The sequence below is a fragment of the Misgurnus anguillicaudatus genome, chromosome 22 (genome assembly GCF_027580225.2).
Source record: "Misgurnus anguillicaudatus chromosome 22, ASM2758022v2, whole genome shotgun sequence".
Classification (NCBI taxonomy): domain Eukaryota; kingdom Metazoa; phylum Chordata; class Actinopteri; order Cypriniformes; family Cobitidae; genus Misgurnus; species Misgurnus anguillicaudatus.
The window spans coordinates 34,148,212-34,168,450 of record NC_073358.2 but is presented as its reverse complement, the minus strand read 5'-3'; the positions used below and the strand labels follow the sequence as shown (position 1 = coordinate 34,168,450).

Sequence of the window (20,239 nt, the reverse complement as noted above, 5' to 3'; positions counted from 1 at the left end):
AATGTACCAGCCTATCCATTTCATTAAAGTGGCTATTTTTTACCTGGGGTTCACTGGATGATGTGATATCATTTTTACTGTTTATACTTAAATATAAATTGTTGGACAAAAGTTTTTCAGTTAGGCTATACGAACATCCCAATAACTTTGTGAAATTTGGAAAGGTTTCGAACATAAAAATACCAAAGTATCTTATTTTAAAACTTGAATCATTTAAACACCATTTTAACAGTTGTCTAAAATTGGACAGTTGCCCCGCCTGCTATTTTACAATTTAGACACACCCAAGCAAATATTAGTATTTGTTATTAAAAAAATATTAAAAATGTTTTTAAACTAAATAGCTCTCATAGAATAAAGTGTCACCAAAATATGCATGTCATAGCATTGACTCATATTGGTTTAATCAAAACTTTTGCTTGTACTTTGTGCTTGCTAAAATTAGTTATTGTTACTATTGAGTTTGACCAACTTCTAAAAATCTTCAATTCCAATCTTATAATAAAATATAAGCTTCACATTATGACACACAGCAGCGTTTACAACAGCGTATATTATTCTATTTGGGTCGCATTTGATATTTATAACCTACAGAGAATTTGCAGATACGCTGATTACACGTTTCATAATAAGATTCACTGTTACATGAAGCAGTTCACAGTAAAACTGGACTGCAGACATTTTACTGAACCCCACTGAAAAAATTAATATTGCCAATAGAGACCACCAGACCCTGTAAGATCTAACTGCTATGTTTATTAAATACTTATTCATTTTCATCTAAAACATATATTATCCTCCTATAGATTTCTTCATAAAAAAGCTTCATAACTGTTACGGTTAAAGCATGAGTTAACACTCTAAACCTTTCACAAAGATACTTATCAAAGCCCTCAGATTGATTGATTGCTTAAACATGATCTAATGCTGCTAACCTATTATTGGCCAGTATGCTTTTAAAAGCCCACAAAAACCGACAAATGACTCACTTTTGCTGGTAACCATTTAACTAGCCCATAGAGCAAAAGCTGATAGGACAACGAACAATGAAAATAACACCTAATGTTATTTTACACATAGACAAAATAAGATACAGTTTATATCATATAATGACATAATGAAATATATATAATGCAAAGAAAGGTTCCCTTGGTAGCTGGAGGAAACTACCAACCTTACACAATGATACAGAAATTATTACAGGGAATTTTAAGCCGGATTCGGTGTTTGAAAAGAGTATCACAGCTCGAAAGATCCTGTAATAATATCTGCTTCATTACATCTACGCCACTCTTAGTATTAAGGGTTCCTTTCAAGTTTTTTTTGTGTAGTTTTTCAAAAACGTTTTTGATAAACAAGGTCAGATCTGCTACATTTAGCCTCTGGCTCAGTAAACCCATTTTATACGCCGATATTCTGAGAATTTTCAGCCAAAAATGAATTATTTGTTTTTACAAAAGGTAGAAAATATAAAGAAATGAATAAATAAAGTAGAGAAGATTGTAAGTCAAAAATCCACAGTATGTTTGTTCAAAGCAACCCTGACCACTTTGAGAACGGCAGTGAGGAGAGAGAATACGAAATATAAGAAAAGTGCAAACGATGATTAATGTGCCAACTTTGAATTTGCCTACATACTTCTGAATTCCAACCTACCTCCATTGCCTCATCTAAATATACAAACAAGATATGTTTTATATACAGGCATACTGACTATAAGATATGTTTTTGCTCCAACAAATGGGATCAAGATAAGCTACATATATCTTAGGTGGAGGTAGAAAGACCTGTAACGTATGTAAGAAACATATATCGTAATACAACTGAATGCTGACCCGATGTGGCGGAACAGAACCCCAAATATATATTTACATATTTCACAAAAACGCCTCTAGATATGTGCAAAAGATTTGAAAAAGTGAAGCACTTTGTGTGTACAGTATGCGTGTTTGTGATTATTGGTCAGGGGTAATGTGAACTGTGTGGCAGTGCGAATTTGCTCCATTAAGGGGTTAAATTTGTCACAGCGCATCCAACGTAGTTTCATATCCAGCGTGTATATGCCGAGGCCGGAGGATTTTGCTCAATTGGAGGTGCCGTTGGCTCAGGTGGGGACGCAGTGGCAGCTTGCAACATCCGGTCTGTTTCAGAGCCAACCAGCTGCTTTCCAGCCTGCAAAGTCTTTTTCTCTCTCTCTCTCTGCCTGTCAAATTCGCTTTCCTCTGTTCACTTCACACCACTGTGCTCACCGAGGGGTCTGACAGGTTGAGCTGGCCGGTTATGTCTGTGGGATATGGCTGGAAATGAGGAGAAAACAAAAGGCAAATAATACGTTCCTTTAGTATTACTGTACACTAAGTAGATATTTGTATACATGCATTTGTACTCCATGACTGTATTTCACCAATATTTAGTTCACGTTGTTATGACGGAGGTAATCTTTCCACCCACCACAACAGTCAGTGTTTACATGTCGCCTGGAATAATCTGGCTGCGTTCCTGCTCGGACTTGCTTGACAAACACAGCAAACGAGGTCACGGATTCATTACAACGCCTTACAGTACCGTCGACTAAAATTTAATATGCTTTCTTAAACGGGTACCATACATCATGAGCCCGTAATAACAAAAACGAGGCTCTGTCTGCCTGGCCCACAGCTAATAATTTACCTGACCTAGAAGTGTTGTCACCATAGTAACTGTCCGAATGAAATACTTAAGGCTGGAGCTGATACGGAGCACATGATGCAGTACATTACTATCGACCATTGTTATCAGATTTAAAGGGATAGTTCACCCTAAAATAATTGACTCAAACCTGTATAAATTTTGATGAACTGCATTTTTTGAAAGGGTGACAGCTTTTGGTATAACAAACTCTTCTGGAACTGTTTGGGGTTGATGTGAAAAGTCATGAATCATAAGCATACCGGTTTAGGGTTTAAAGGGACACTTTAAAAAAAAAAAATGCTCATTTTCCAGCTCCCCCAGAGCCAAACATTTGATTTTTACCGTTTTGGAATCCATTCAGCTGATTTCTGGGTCTGGTGGTACCACTTTTAGCATAGCTTAGCATAATCCATTAAATCTGATTAGACCGTTAGCATCGAACTCAGAAATGACCAAAGAATTTCGATATTTTCCCTATTTAAAACTTGACTCTTCTGCAGTTACATCATGTACTGAGACCTAAGAAAAATGAAAAGTTGCAATTTTATAGGCAGATATGACTAGGAACTATACTCTTATTCTGGCGTAATAATCAAGGACTTTGCTGCCGTACCATGGCCGCAAGAGGTGCAATGACACCACGCAGTGCCCAAAAATAGTCCCCTGCTATTGAAAGTTACAAAGGGGACTACTTTCAGGCAGTGCGTAATATCATTTTGCCTGCTGTAGCCATGGTACGACAGCAAAGTCCTTGATTATCCTTGGTTATTTTTAGCACGATGCCAACGGTCCAATCAGATTCAATGGACCGTGCCAAGCCATGCCAAAAGTGGCACCGCCAGACCCGGAGATCGGCCGAATGGACCTCAAAACTGCAAAAATCAAATGTTCAACCCTAGGGGAGCTGGAAAATGAGCATATTTTCAGAAAAAAGTGGAGTGTCCCTATAAAGTGGGTGGCATGATACTCTCGCTCATAACAAGGTTGTTTATGGTGTTCCAAGTCAATTCTGAGTCATAACCACAGCGCTCCCTGTCTACAAACAGGTGAACGGCACGAGCTCTATTCTACAACAACCAGAAGGGTCATGCTGGTAGAGGAAGAGAGAGGCAGTGTGGCATGTGGTGTGGACACCGACAATCAAAACGCCATTGAAATCCATTTATAAAAAAACACTGATACAAAAGAAAAGGATGATTAGGACTGAGATGAGTTAACATTAGTTCAAAAAGACCAGTTTTGTTACTGTCTACCTATATACTGTAGCATCTTCAAAAACCACACCTGTCGGGGGCATCTTTTATCTGATCTTAATCTGCTCTCTTTATCCTTTGAAAATACATTATAATATAAATCAGGATAAACACACCATGTTATTTGTTAGAAATACAAATCTTGGCAGTACCCTCACCTTTGTAAATCATGTTTAATAAGCCCATTTATAGTGGAGAAATCAACTGTGCATATACTGTATAGGAATTGGATCTACAAATATCGATTCCAAAAAGATTTGTGATGTTTTGTAAGAAATCAGACTGCAATATTGTTCATAAAGTATAATTCTGCAAAGTTATTAGCTGCTTGGTCGAGGAGGGTATATATAACAAATCATTGCCGTACCCAGAAATGTGTAACGAGAAACTGAATATAAATTTCATCCAAAACATTTAGTGATGCAATGCGTTAAAATAGTTACTTGCAGTTTTGTTTGTATTGAATCCTCAGAGCCAGCAGCATTTTAGTTCTAGTGCTACGTCTTATTAAACCTCCAAGGAAATGCAATCTTTGCGAATAGCCTAATTTTGGTAATTTGCAGTATTGCGCTCTGAGAGTTCAATACGTTGGAAACGTGGACCCAAAATCCACCTGAGGATCATCTCCTGAAAATGAAAGGGACATTTTTCAATTCATTGCACTGCAAAGAAAACATTGGGTGGTTAAAATAAGCGCAGGGATCTTGATAGAGCAGGCCTGCCGGGGGAACAGCCCAGGTTATTTTAGCATCGCGCGTTGCTTGCCTTTGGCGGTTAACGGAGTTGCCGTGCATCGTTGGAAGCGTACGGGGTGACTTTGTGAAGAAAATGAGAAAATGAAGAACCCAAAAAAAAATGATTGTTACAGGACCGAGCGGTGAGAGAGGACAGACACGAGTACACATAAAGAAAGGAGAACATAAAATGTGTAAATTAAGCGTAAAGTAAAATCACATCCAGGTTAGGCGCGGGAGAAAGACCAGCACAAACGCTCAGAAGGAGAAGCTGCCTTGCCCCCTCCTGCAAGGTCAAACCCACATCCCCGAATCCTAACCTATAACCTTTCTTTGTACCCTTTCCATGCTTTTCCTAGCAAGTATAGATTTCTTTTTGGGCTTTCCCAGCAGATGTCTGGATGAAGTATAGATGGCTGACTGACAGACATGTAGTGGCCATGACTGTAACTTCATGTGTGAGGGTGAAGAAAGTCTGAGATGAGATGACAGAAGATAAGAAGAGAGTCAAAGAAACAGGGCAGGCCGAGGAAAGATAGAAGTAAGAAAGATATAGAGAGAGGTAAGAGCAAGAAGAAGATAGAGAAGTACAGGCAGGGCGTCATTTCTTAATCTCCTTACCGTGTCTTTGGACGACCTACGTCTCTTGATGTTGGAGGCCAGGTTGGTACTGATGGACCTAAAAGAGGCTTTCTTTTTGGGGTCGGGCTCTGCTCTACCACTTTTCCTATCCTAAAATAAATATACAGTATATGTAGAACAATTATTTGTGTTCTCTGGAGGAGTGTGTTTGGTTCACCACCCATCGCTACAACTATCACTACTGTAAAGCACTGCCTTGCTTTGACTTCTAAAACATAATGTATCTTCTTCTAAAATTGAATTAACATGCCGTCTCCTGTCCACTCTCCATCTCCGTCCTGGCTTTGAGTCAGAATAGTGCTTTCCTGTGCCCACCGCTCTACAAGGAAAGAGGATACTGACATAGACCGGGTGAGAATGTGCACAGACAGGCTTATTTTACTCTTGAATAATCCTTACATACTAGAGGGGGGGAGGACCGCTGTGGATAGTGTGATCAAGCTCCGCTCATCCACAGTCCCACGACTCCGTAATGGAAAGCAAAAGCATTAGCAAAGGAAAAGAAGCAAAATGAAAGTCATCGGATGGAAAAACAAGATTCCGCTTTTTTGAAAAGGGAAAAGATGTTGTTTTTGGGAAAACAAACAACTCATCAATAAACTGTTGAAACTAAACATATTCTCTTAGCATTATACCTCAGCGAGGGTATAATGGGCTTATGAAGGAGGAAGGGGTGTGCAGGCTCGTAAGAGGGGACAAGAGCGTCAGGGGTGGGGGTTTGTGAATTCAACCAGAAGACATGCAATACATGGAACCAAAAACGAAAATGCGAAATGAATGACAAGACAGTTGACCTTGGCTGGCACCGTCATTCCCTACAGTAGCAGGACCATGATTCTGGCCTGTTTTGTCCACATAATGTTTGATCCCTTATATAAACCTATAAAATCTTGTGAATAGTGACATACACTCACCTAAAGGATAATTAGGAACACCTGTTCAATTTCTCATTAATGCAATTATCTAATCAACCAATCACATGGCAGTTGCTTCAATGCATTTAGGGATGTGGTCCTGGTCAAGACAATCTCCTGAACTCCAAACTGAATGTCAGAATGGGAAAGAAAGGTGATTTAAGCAATTTTGAGTATAGTTGTTGGTGCAAGACAGGCCGCTCTGAGTATTTTACAATCTGTTCAGTTACTGGGATTTTCACGCACAACCATTTCTAAGGTTTACAAAGAATGGTGTGAAAAGGGAAAAACATCCAGTATGCGACAGTCCTGTGGGCGAAAATGCCTTGTTGATGCTAGAGGTCAGAGGAGAATGGGCCGACTGATTCAATCTTCTGATAGAAGAGCAACTTTGACTGACCACTCGTTACAACCGAGGTATGCAGCAAAGCATTTGTGAAGCCACAACACGCACAACCTTGAGGCGGATTGGCTACAACAGCAGAAGACCCCACCGGGTACCACTCATCTCCACTACAAATAGGAAAAAGAGGCTACAATTTGCACAAGCTCACCAAAATTGGACAGACTGGAAAAATGTTGCCTGGTATGATGAGTCTCGATTTCTGTTGAGACATTCAGATGGTAGAGTCAGAATTTGGCGTAAACAGAATGAGAACTTATCACTGTGCAGGCTGCTGGTGTAATGGTGTGGGGAATGTTTTCTTGGCACACCTTAGACCCCTTGGTGCCAATTGGGCATCGTTTAAATGCCACAGCCTACCTGAGCATTGTTTCTGACCATGTCCATCCCTTTATGACCACTATGTACCCATCCTCAGATGGCTACTTCCAGCAGGATAATGCACCATGTCACAAAGCTCGAATCATTTCAAATTGGTTTCTTGAACATGACAATGAGTTCACTGTACTAAAATGGCCCCCACAGTCACCAGATCTCAACCCAATAGAGCATATTTGGGATGTGGTGGAACGGGAGCTCCGTGCCCTGGAAGTGCATCCCACAAATCTCCATCAACTGCAATATGCTATCCTATCAACATGGGCCAACATTTCTAAAGAATGCTTTCAATGCCACATAGAATTAAGGCAGTTCTGAAGGCGAAAGGGGCTCAAACACAGTATTAGTATGGTATTCCTAATAATCCTTTAGGCGAGTGTATACCACAATATGTTAATGAGCCATATCAAATTAAATTACTTTAAGTCCTTCCTTGGTCAAATACATATGTAAACACAACATCAAATGCATTATACAGTATAGATTATTTTTGATTGATTACACTTTTTTGGCTCTCTCAGAGAACGTTGCAAAATAAATAAGATATATTGTGATTTTAGCATATTAATGCATTTTTCTGTAGGTCATCAGAACATCTGAGGTGCACACAAATGATGAGCGTACGGTCTCCTAACCGTCAGTGCTTTCATCCATTGCATTTCAAAGTCCTGTGATGAGGTAGTGCCTCTGGAGTGGGCAGCTAGCTCGCATCACACAGGCTCCTGATCTGCTCCTGGATCTCGCTCTGTTTGAAATGCAAATGCACCCAGGGCAGATCTGACTGGTCATGCAATCAGTAAGCAGTTGCGTGTATGGCGTGAGATCGACGGTCTTTAGCATACATTGAATGTGCACCTGGAATTACAGTAGCTTGTTTTTTGTGGAACAGAAAATAATCATTCACGAATGCATTGTTGGTTAAACATTCACACGTTCATCTGAATCTAATGAGTATGAGATGGACACACTGTAGGTCTTATTTGCATTTAAATTATGTAAACGAATCTTTTCATTCGATAAACAGTGGGAGGGAAATCCATTTAAAAAGCCGCTGTCCATGCTGTGGTCAAATATTTTTTTGTTTATCTCAAATTATGAACCGTAAAAAATGCCGGACCTCTGACTTGATGTAGGCAGCATATGTGGGTTTAGTAACCATACAACATTGGCTTGTGACTCTAGTAGGCGATGAATCCTTGAGGTTAAACACTTAACACTTTAAAAACACAACTCTGTGATGCGTGGAATTCAATCACATATTCATCAGCTTTGACGGCGCAAAGGTCTGATGCATTAGACAGATTTAGTTTGTTTTGCCTTGCGGTGAAATGCGCGTCTGCTTAATAATGGGTCTCAAGTGACAGTCATTTTAAGTGAAATTTCATTTTCGCTTCACATGGTTGCATCTACAACACGCTACCGTGACTTTCACAGCAGTTTAAAAGATGTGTCACTTGCAGGCTAGCCAGGTTAATCTAAAGAGAACTGCCCTTGTTACTTTCCACCAATGTCACAGTGTCTTGCTTTGACCTGTGTATATGGATACAGATGGAGGCCAGCAGTGAACAGGCAGTGATCTGTGCAGGGCATAAAGACACTCTGATCCCTAGTGAAGCCCTGCAGAGACATTCTGCCGGCTTGCCCAGCGTGCGCCCCCTGTATCACAACAACATCACAGTGTGTGTGTGTGTGTGTGTGTGTGTGTGTCTCTCAACAATAAATGCACTGCCACAAGCTGTGGTGAGGCTGCAAGGGCCGCTTTGTCGTGCTGTGAGTTCTGATTGGATGGTTAGAGATGCGCCTTTGCATGGATCTGGTGCTCATGTTATTATAGTGCAATAACTTTGGACGTGCATGGTGTTACATGGCCAATTATCCTTTAATCTCTAGCCATTACCTTTGTACTCATATCATATTTTAATCTAATAAATATTTAACACAATCACAGGCAATTGAAAAAAGGAATGTAAAATCTGGCATTATTTATGCGTTGTACATGCTCACAGTTGGAGTGCCCCCTTGTAGGACATTTATCCAAATTCATCAAAAGAGTTTAGAACGTAATGCCATATGCTTTGTGTCAGCGTGCCAGATATTGCTGTGTTGTATTGCATTATTTGTCTCTTTTTTGTGTGTTGTGTTGGTTGATGTATTCTTATGCACCTCATCATGACCTTTAAGTCACACCATTGACTGATGACAGACATGGGCCTAGAAGAAATCTATAAACCATCGGGTTGCAGCAGAGACTGCCCTGTTATTGACTTTTATGGATTCCTTCAATGGTTTGGGGGTGGGAGGCGGCTGTACCTGTAAATTCTTCCTCCAGACATTAACTGCTGCAAAGGCCAGCTGCATCTGCTTTCTACGTGCGTCCTTGTGTCGCTTATAGGCGATCTCAATGAAGATAAGGAAGATCCCGGCAACGATGCCACCAGCCACCAACATAAACACGCCTGAGTTATGAAAAATACAGTTAGTCATTTCCAAATAGTAATGGGATATAAAGGAACTCACTATTAGAATGCAGATAGTACATACACATATATATAATACTCTGCTAAAGTCTTAGGCCACCAGCACCAGACTTGTTGTTTTAGAAGTTTTAATGTGCATCCATATTTATTTTTCAATCTATTTTATTAAGATACAAACAGAAAATACAGGAAATATGTACAAAAAATAAAATCTTCAGGACTAAATGTCTTCTTTAGGCATCGTCTGCGTTTAGTGTGACCTCTCTTGGCACTAAACACATCTTGAGGGTTTTTAAGCAGAATGAAGTAAAAAGACTTATTTCTTTAAAATTAGAAATTAGGTTTGAATTTTATTTAGGTTTAAGAGATCCTGCAGTTTCCTGTTATTGCTCAAGATGAAGGAGAGTTTATCCTAATAACTTAACACATCAGTTTAAATTTCTATACAGTTTTTAATACTATATACACATTTTCTGGATGTATTCTATTAAGAGACTGAGAAATAATTATATATGATCACCAGTGTTGATGGTAACACATTACAAGTAACGTGCATTACGTAATAATATTACTTTTCTGAAGTAATGAGTAAACTTACGCATTACTTTTTAAATGTACACATTAATATTTGAGTTACTTTTTTAAAAAAGTAACGCAAGTTACTTTTTTTAGTTTAATTAATTTGATAAAAAAAATTATGTACTGAATCACATTATGCACTCTATGCGTACACACTTTTTGGGGAGTAACTTAATATTGTAATGCATTACTTTTTAAAGTAACTTTCCCCAACACTGATGATCCCTATAACATAGGGGAAAAACAACAAATCGAATTCTGGCATGGTGGCCTAAAGGTACATTCACATTATAAGCGACTTTGTGTGTCGAGGCGTTTCTTAATCTGGTTGTCATAAACAAATAAGTACCGTCCACTCCAGTAACTGACGAGAGACCGATGGCGTGAACTCCACTGCTTCGTTCTCATTGGTAGTCACTCCCGAAAGTCGCTCATAATTTGCATAACGTTAAACATTTCTCAACTTTGTCATATGACTGAGCACGCTCCATCCAGTCGCCAACGGTCACTCGTGTCACCGGAAGTCGGCAAGCTTCCATTTAAATCAATAAGATTGCGTCACTCTGCTACTGCTAGTCGCTGCTAATGTGAATGCGGCTTAAGACTTTTGCACAGTATTGGTTGCGGTACTGCCTGCCCTGAAAAGCATTATGTAACTGTATTGAACCCATATGTATGAAACCTTACTGTGAAGTGTTACCCTTAGATCAATTTATATAGGATTTTTAGGACTTTACCTGCCATATTCTCAAATGTGAGTGTGGCCGGTGCGTTGCTTCTGGAGTCACATTCCTGATAACGAACCCATGTTTTATCCAAGTCCTCCATGAAGCCATTCTCGTGGGAACTATTAATCCAGAGCGCACACTCATTAAACCGTTATTCCAGAAATAGGACAGTTGACAGATGGCAGCAAGTTTAAAGAAGCAGAAATAAACTGATGCAAAGTGCAGTGATGTGCTGAATGATTACCTTAGAATGGCCAGTGAAACGTTTTGTTTCCATGGACTGTCTTTACGCATGCCGATACCGAATCCAGAGCGGAAGAACAGCTCGCCCGTGGTGACCAGGTCGCATTTTTGCGAGGCCTCAAACTCCAACACTGCTGAATCCCATATAAACGCGTGGAGTTTGCTACAGGGACAAAAGATCATATGGAAATGAGTTGTTTTCAGCCTCAATTTGAATTTAAAATTAAAAATTAACGTAACTTTTAAATTCTGAATTTCTTGGTATTCATTATTATTGTATCATGATTTAAGCATCTTTTGATTAGTCTGCATCTAACCAAACCAATTAGAAGCCCCATTAACATCCAATACTAATGGAAGTTAATGGGGCTTCTGATTGGTGTGGTTACAAACATTCCTCAAAATATCTTCCCTTGTGAACAAAGAAATGTATACAGGTTTTTAACAACATAAGGGTGCGTAAATGATGACAACATTCTCAGGTGAACTATCCCTTTAATTCCTGGAGATAATATAACTATGTAAAAATCAGAAATTGGCAGCCTGCCATCTTCCCTTGTAGAACCCAATGGCTCGTGAAGGTTGTTTCATAAAATACAACTCCCAGCCCTGATTTGTATTCAGCATCAATACTGTACTAAATCAAGCTAAACAAAAGTTTAACTTCACTCTGCTCTTCTCACAGGCGCTCAGGGGAAATGAAAATGTGCTACCTATCACACTGAACGGTGTAATCTCTGATTTCTGGTAAGCTGCATTAATACCTTTTTAAACTAGGGTTTGAGAGCACTGCAAAACAATCAATTTTAAGTTAAGTATTTTGGTCTTCCAAGAGAAACGATTTGCCAATGGGGGTCTGAAAAATAAACTTAATTCAAAGGGACACTTATTTCTAACCCTCTTGGCAAGTAGTGTTTGCTTGTTTTAAGCTTTAAATGTCTCTGAACTTATTTTTTAGATGACTTTCTAAGATTCTCCTTAAGTAAATGTTTTTTTTAGGTAGGGATGTTTAGGAAATAAACAAAATGAAGTCATGTAGCTTAAAGCCTGAAGTATAGGACAGTTTTTATGTGTATGCAAGGGTCAGTGCATGTTTTTGGAACCACGCATATTTTATACACGTATTTAGGACCGAAAAAATATTGCAATTTGTCATAATGTGCATGCATGCCCCGAACATCTGTGTACGAGTACAAGTTATAAACTATGCTTTGGAAGGCTGTGTATTCGACCATGCGCTTACGGATAAAAACTCTAATCTATACTCCAGGCTTAATTGGGAGAGCATTGCATTAGCATCAAAGCTGTGGGTTCAATTCCCAGGGATCACATGTACGGATAAACTGAATAACTCAAATCTGATAAAATCATCTGATAAATGCATAAATGTAAATGTATTAAAAGAAATGGTGCATTGTTAAGCAATAGCCCTTTTTTGTACGTATTCCAATGACAATAATTTGCTTAAAAATAGTTTTAATGGTTTTAATGATGTTATGGTGTTAAACTTTGATGATTTACTGACTTGTCTCGCACGGCCTGGATGGCTTCAGCGGCGCTCTCATAGTTGTGCTTTTCCATGTGGCGGTACATGGTGCTGAGCTCAACCTGGCGCCGGAAGTAAATGTCCACAGAGCTCTGCTTCACTGTGGCGTAGATGAATTTGTCTGATGGGTTTCGCAGCTGGAACAGAACATTAGAGTCGGTTGTTTTACTTTAGCTGTGATAAATGTACGTCAAGCAAGATCATTTTAGCGACACTTTAATTAAAATATGCTACATTATGAAAGTAAATCGGTGTATGTTCAAAAACAACAAAGTTTTTAATTATTTGTCTTCAGCAGTCTCATAAAATATTTCTTAATGGCTATACTGTAAAAAACAATGCAGGATGAAGTTAAAACAACTTGGTTTTGTTCAAGTCAATTCAACATACTATTTTAAGTTTAGATCTGTGAATAGTTTTTAAGTTAAAGTAGCATAAATTATATGTTGATTTGACAAAAATGCTGCATTTTTTTACAGTGTTACAAAAATAGAAGCAAACCATATTGCTGCACACCTACACCTTTAAGCATAACTAAATCATAAATCTAGAAATTAATCTGTCTGTAGTCTTAATGACATTCAGAGGTAGACACAATATGTGACCCTGCGAAATCCAGGATGAAGTCTCATAATTTGATTTTGAGATTAGGAGCATTAAAGTTTGATTTGAGTCATTGATTTCACATTGATTTCAATCTTTGTGGTGGCCTTACTCAGTCAGTATTAAAGATAGAAATGTTATATTTTCACTGAATGTTCTTTACATTACGTGGGATCATGGTTTTAGGTAGAAAACAGTAAATCACAAATAATGGGCCCTATCATACACCCGGCGCAATGCGCAACGCAAGTGTCTTTTGCTAGTTTCAACCCAGCGCAATGAACGTTTTCACGTTTAGCGCCACGTTGTTTAAATAGCAAATGCATTTGCTCCCAATGGGCGTTCTGGTCTAAAAATGAGGTGTGTTCAGGCGCATTGTTGGGGGCGTTGCTATTTTGGGGCAACTAATAATAGCCTACTACGCCATTGACCAACTAAAACCTGGTCTAAAGTTTATGGCTCAAACACGCAATAGTGTTTTTGTTATTTAATGAGCGTGTTCGTAATACGGGACGACAATGCGCGTTTGCTTATCACACACATGGATGCGTAGCAGAACACAACCCTTTTTATAATATGAAAAATTAAAGGATTAAAATGTAAACGATTATTATTGAGTCTCTTGGACATAAATGAGGACCAATTATGAGACGTTAAAAGGCATAAAGAGCAGCTTCACCTGTAGCCTGGTAAGTAAATAAATGCTTTGCTTTAAACAAATGAATAAAATCTATTTTAAATGTTTTTTAAATGCTACCCCACGATTTATTGTATATGATGACTTTGTACTTGTGTATATGGGGAGATGAGAACCTTTTAGAAGTCGGCTAATGATTTTTTAAAAATCCATGGTGCTGTCCGAGTGCTGAAACGGCTCTCCGCACGTTTGTAAATTCTTTATCTCTTGTTTGTATTTTTAGAGTACGAACCTTTTCTTATTTGCAAATTATTTTATGAGATTACAATGATTATGTAGGATATCAATACATTTACTGTAAATGTAAATTACAGCAATTTAAAGCCTGTACTTCCATGACTGAAAGAAAGTGGCTTTTAAAGGTTTTAATCCAAAGAAATAATAATTTCAATACAAATAAAAACAACACAAGTTTTTTAACATTAATCTTAAACTGGTAGTTTTCTTTTTCAGTTTACAAATTCCGCTTTCTAAATATGGATTAGGTATGGCGCCAGGCGCAACTGGCTTTTAAAGGGGATGAGAGCTGAGACTCTCATTGGTTTATTGCACATAACGCCCAAAACACACCCATTCCTTATTACGAAAATAGAAACAACCCTTTTAGGCCGTGCGCTTGGCGCATAAACCATTTTTCCCATCATTAAATTAGCAAAAGTGGGTTCGGACATGCCTGTTTAGGCCGTGCGCTTTAGACAATGCACTTAGATCGGTAAAGTAGGGCTCAATGACTTTAGCTAGGTTTTCACAGGCAGGGTCACATATACCAACACTAAGAAATAAGAAAATAATTGCGACCAATTTGGCGATTTCATTCGTCTGTATATCGACATTTCATTGAAATATTTTGCTTTGCAGACATGGAATCTATTTGGTGTGCTGTCACTTTAAGATCTACATGTAATGCCCTGATCCAATATAATGTTACACATTATCCTTCTGAATTGTTAACATTTACACAACAAAGAACATTTATAAAAATTGTAGCAGAATTTAGAAAAAAATTTGTGTAAATATGTTCATTCAAGCGCAAGGAAACGTGAACCCTGTATTTGCACGCTGTCTGAAATGTCTGCTTTGCATAAATATTTAAATTAGCAAGGCCTAAAACATGTGCAAATAAGAAACCTTTGTGATGATGTGGCACTGGCCTGAAACGGAAATTACAGAAATGCTCTTAACTGTCCTGAGCATCATTCATGATTGCTCCGTTCCATTGGTTACTCTTTAGAAGCAAGGCCGTACCCACACCTTAAAGATTGGGGGGGGGGACCAAAATAGTGAGGGCTATATGTATGTGCCATTTCTAATTAATGGGGAAACATGTGCCCCGTAATGACTTTTGTGGTTATGGCTCTGCTTACAAGCCCTCCCTGAAGTAAAGCATGCACATAAACAATCGATTCAGGGATTTCCTGAATCAATATTGTTTTGTTAAACAGAAGACTGATTAAAATCTGAGAATCAATATTTTTTCCCAGCCCTACTAACACATGCACAAAAAAATGTATGTCTCATGTATGTTTACTGTTGTAAATGCACAATAAAAATAACCTTTGAGACGAATTACCCATAATAATGTGTTTTCAGCAATGCATAATTTCACATCGTGCTTTCATAGAGTGTGAAATTTAAAATTCATCTGCATAGTAATTAACAAAACTATTTGATATTGTGTTACGTAACATCGAAGCTGCTTCATATTTAACTCTCAGCCTAGGGTCGTTGATGCCGGTAATGCGCTCCTCAGGCCGATCCAGCACTAGGAAGGCTGCCAAATTGGCAGTATAGGATGCAACTATAATCATAGCAAAGCCAGCCCACACCATACCTAAAATCCTCGCTGAAAAGCTCCGTGGGGCACCTGCGAACGTAAGCAGGCAGGTAAGAGAGATAAAGAATTTATGCCTGCTGCAAAATTAATAAAACACAGTCTGCAATATTGCCATCTTGCAGGGGTGATAGACTTGAATAATAATCTTTTGCTCTTTGCTCTACCTTCTCCAATACCGGAGTTCAGCAGTACGCCCCAGGAGAACCACATGGCAGAAGATAAGGTGAGGGCATCTTCTTCCTCCTCTTCACTATTTACTTTAAACCTTCCAAATGGGCTGCAGAGCGGAATGCATATCATTTAGAGACACATGCTGCAAACCTCAGCCAGAATATGCAAACCTTTGTATTTTTATTTATTCCCTGCTGTTATGCATTTGGCAGACACTTTAGTCCAGGGTGACTTACAGTGCATTCTGGATACGCATTTTATCAATTGTTTGTTTCTTGAGAATCGAACCCATGACTTTTTTCATTGCCAGCATCATGAATCGGTTGATCCACAGGAACTGTAAATCGTTATGCATAAGTTGTCATGCCTCAGGGTTCCCACACCTTAGTTAACTTCAAATTCAAGGACCTTTCAAGGACTTTCCAGGTCCAATACCCTCAAATTCAAAGACTAAATGGGGGGACACATTTCAAGTGAGAGCAAGAATACATCATGTTACCTTTTAAGATACATTGTTATATACATATATTGCGCTGCATCACTGTGGTGACACTTTGGGGATGCCTCCAAGTGCATCTGAATGTCTACATCAAATTCAACCAATGGTGAGGCTTGATGACAAAGACAGGGTGACGCGGGAGCCAGGAAGTATATCGCTATCTGAAATATTGCCAAAGACGGCATTACAGGGACGCAGGAAGTATGGCAAGGGAGACGCAGCGTCTCGTTCCCTTCTCAGGGAACAACAGTTACATACGTAACCCAAGACGTTTTCATATGTGAAACACAATTATGCAAAAAAGCATTTTGGTATGAATCAACATTTGCATACAGAAGATTAAGCATGTAAAGTGAACAGTTTAGCACGTGTGCTTAAAAAGTCTAGAATTTTTATGATATTATGAATAATATGGATTTTTTCAAGAAAATAGATTCAAGCACTTTCAATGATCTATACTGTATATATGTATGTATATTTTCAAAAACTTCCCAGGGTCTTGAATTTTTTTCCCCCCAGATTCACAAACTTTTAAAGGAATAGTCTACTCATTTTCAATATTAAAATATGTTATTACCTTAACTAAGAATTGTTGATACATCCCTCTATCATCTGTGTGCGTGCACGTAAGCGCTGGAGCGCGCTGTGACGCTTCGATAGCATTTAGCTTAGCCCCATTCATTCAATGGTACCATTTAGAGATAAAGTTAGAAGTGACCAAACACATCAACGTTTTTCCTATTTAAGACGAGTAGTTATACGAGCAAGTTTGGTACGAGCAGATGATAGAGGGATGTATCAACAGTTCTTAGTTAAGGTAATAACATATTTTAATATTGAAAATGAGTAGACTATTCCTTTAAGGACCTGTGGGAAGCCTGATGCATTATGTTATGCTTTTTAAAATAATAATAATAGTAAACTTTATTGTATATATAACACCTTTAAAAGGTACTTCTCAGTGCGCTTTACAAGAATAAAAATTATAATAAAGTGTGTGTTCCTGTGTAGCTCAATGGTAGAGCATTGCGTTAGCAGCGCTTAAGGTCATGAGTTCGAACCCAGGAAGCACACATATTGATAAAAATACCTTGTATACCTTGTAATGCACTGTAAGTCCCTTTGGATAAAAACGTCTGCCAAATGCATAAATGTAAAGTAAGAAAACAATAAATAAATAAATAATGTAACATGATAAAGATAGTGATAAAAAATATCATGCAAACATACGGGCTTTATGATGAAATATGTAATTAACAAATATCTTTCTTTACCTGAAGCGGTCTAATAGGTAGAGCATCACCGCCACAACATGGACCGATAGACCCACCAGTAACCACAGAGTGCTCTGAAAGGGCTGCATGAATGAGTCAAGCGTACTGCGTGGTATTTCCTGCAAAACAAAACAAATTTTTACACAGCCTAAAAAACACCCACATTACCACATGCATCACCATATGGAGCATCACACGCAGTCTACTGTGCTTGTCAGAGGTGTATTATTAGGCCTTATTGTACTCCAGTGAGTCGGATGATTTTTCACAGCTTTTCTGGAGTACAGACATCAGCCCACTTAAGGGAATTTAATAAGTGAGCAAACTGTAACACAATCTCTGACACAGAAAGCATGCTCTCAGAGGATTTTACTGGAAATTAATTATATTTCTGTTACTTGTATATAAAATTGACTCCTCACTATCATTAATTCCTTGGTAATTAGATTAAATAAATACAGTTTAAAGTATAGTACAGTATGTACAGTAGACTTAGGCCCAGTCCCCTTTCCCGATCTTTCCCCCCACCCCTTGGTTTTGCACGTTCACGTGAGAGTAAGGGCTATCCCATTTGGGTCTTGCTCTCGGGTGAATGTGCAAAACTAAGAGGTATGGGAAAGTGGAAAGACAGAGAAATGGGACTGGGCCTTAAACTGGTTATTTTAATATTTTAAATGATACCTTTTTGACAAGGATTGTGAGCCCCTGGTACTTGAACGGTTTCGAGAACTCTATATATTGGGCTCGTTCATTGTTTATTGTAAGTGGAGCCACAATCATATCTGCCAAACCACTCAGGAGTTCTCCCATCATGCCATTCCACTCCTTCTTGTTGCTGTTATTTACCTGATATTAAGAAAATAGTATTAGTCGTGTCACATTTATTTGTAACCTTGTCTGTGAAATTCAGACTAAAGTCTGAAAATCTTATTATGAGATAAGGTGCATTAAAGTTTGATTTCAGTCATTGATTTCAGTCTTTGACATGACCTTAGTCAATATTAAAGATATCAAGGTTATTTTTTTCACACAATGTTCTTTACATTACAAAAAAATTACTTCAGAGGTTTTTCACAAACTGGGTTACATTTGTGTTAATGTACATATTCAAAATTTTTGCTTTATTTTTGCTCAAAAGTGTCATATGCATTTTAAAGAAAGTTCAACTGATGAGTTTTATGTTTAAAATATAAACCTATGAATATAGAAATATTAAAGGATTAGTTTTTTCTTAAAAAAAAAAAAATTCAGATAATTTACTCACCACCATGTCATCTAAGGTGTTGATGTCTTTTTTTTGTTCAGTCGGGAAGAAATTGTGTTTTTTGCGGAAAGAGTTGCAGGATTTTTCTCATTTTAATGGACTTTGGTGGACCCCAACACTTGACAGTTTAATGCAGCTTGAAATTGCAGTTTCAGAGGACTCTAAACGATCTTAAACGAGGCAAGGGTCTTATCGAGCGAAATGATTTTCATTTTTGGCAAGAAAAATACAAAATATGCACTTTTGAACCACAGCTTCTCGTCTTCCTCCGGCCGTGCGACGAGCCAGCGCGACCTCACGTAATTGCATAATGACGTTGAAAGGTCACGTGTTACATGTATGAAACGCACATCTGCGGACCATTTTAAACAATAAACTCACACAAAGACATTAATTAGTATCATTCCACATACAACAACGTTGGAATGGTCCTCTTTCTCCACACTTGTAAACACTGGGGCGTAGTTTTGCATACGTCATCTGTGACCTCTTGACGTGATGGCGTATTGCGTGGGGTCGCGCTGGCGCGTCGCACGACCGGAGGAGGACGAGAAGTTGACGAGGTTCGAAAGTGCATTTTTTTCTTGCAGAGGATGGCAGTCGTTTCGCTCGATAACACCCTTATGCCTTGTTTGAGATTGTTTAGATTCCTTTGGGACTGCAATTTTGGGCTGCATTGGGGCTGTTGGGTGTTGGGCTCTATTGAAGTCCATTAAAATGAGAAAAATCCTGGAATGTTTTCCTCAAAAAACATAATTTCTTCTTGACTGAACAAAGAAAGACATCAACATTTTGGATGACATGGTGGTGAGTAAATTATCTGGATTTTTTTTAAACTAAAACTAAGTTATTGGGTTGTTCTTTTTCACATTTTCTAGGTTGATGGAAGCACTGGGGACCCAATTATGGCACTTAAACATGGAAAAAGTCAGATTTTTATGATATGTCCCCTTTAAAATATTCCAGGTGTACCAAGGTCAAACGACCGATTTATATAATGAAAAGATGCACACTCCGATAAATACCTATGACTGTACTTTTACTTGCTTTATAAGGTTGAAAACTAGTTGGGTTTAGGGTAAGGCTGGAGTTAGATGCTATCTTTAACACCATACATGTTTAAGAAACCATTTCTACATTTGCAAAAAACAAAAAACCCTCTAATCTGATGTATAAGGCTGCTAGAGGGCACGTACCTTGACGTCGTAATATGGTGCTTGCACAAACAAACTATTACATCTTTATTTTTGGAGTGTCACACTAAAACATTGAAAGTAACTTGCCCTGACAGATTCTAATGCCAGCCATTGATTTACACACTAGTAAAGTT

General features: G+C 38.4%; 1 protein-coding gene across 5 annotated transcripts in view; it reads right to left on the bottom strand.

Moving 5' to 3' along the window:
* Positions 1-328: 328 nt before the first annotated feature.
* Positions 329-20,239, bottom strand: part of grin1b (glutamate receptor, ionotropic, N-methyl D-aspartate 1b) — a 34,752-nt gene continuing 14,841 nt past the window's right edge. For 3 of the 5 annotated variants that reach the window (XM_073860992.1, XM_073860993.1, XM_073860995.1), the window contains 10 exons: positions 18,327-18,491; positions 17,646-17,764; positions 15,866-15,978; positions 15,584-15,731; positions 12,547-12,705; positions 11,023-11,184; positions 10,788-10,897; positions 9,305-9,450; positions 5,279-5,389; positions 329-2,297 (listed from right to left, as the gene is read on the bottom strand). In XM_073860992.1, coding sequence (XP_073717093.1) covers positions 2,232-2,297; positions 5,279-5,389; positions 9,305-9,450; positions 10,788-10,897; positions 11,023-11,184; positions 12,547-12,705; positions 15,584-15,731; positions 15,866-15,978; positions 17,646-17,764; positions 18,327-18,491 — 1,299 coding nt within the window. In that variant the 3' untranslated portion in view covers positions 329-2,231. The remainder of the gene's footprint in view (positions 2,298-5,278; positions 5,390-9,304; positions 9,451-10,787; positions 10,898-11,022; positions 11,185-12,546; positions 12,706-15,583; positions 15,732-15,865; positions 15,979-17,645; positions 17,765-18,326; positions 18,492-20,239) is intronic. The other 2 variants (XM_073860994.1, XM_073860996.1) reach the window with 1 other exon arrangement.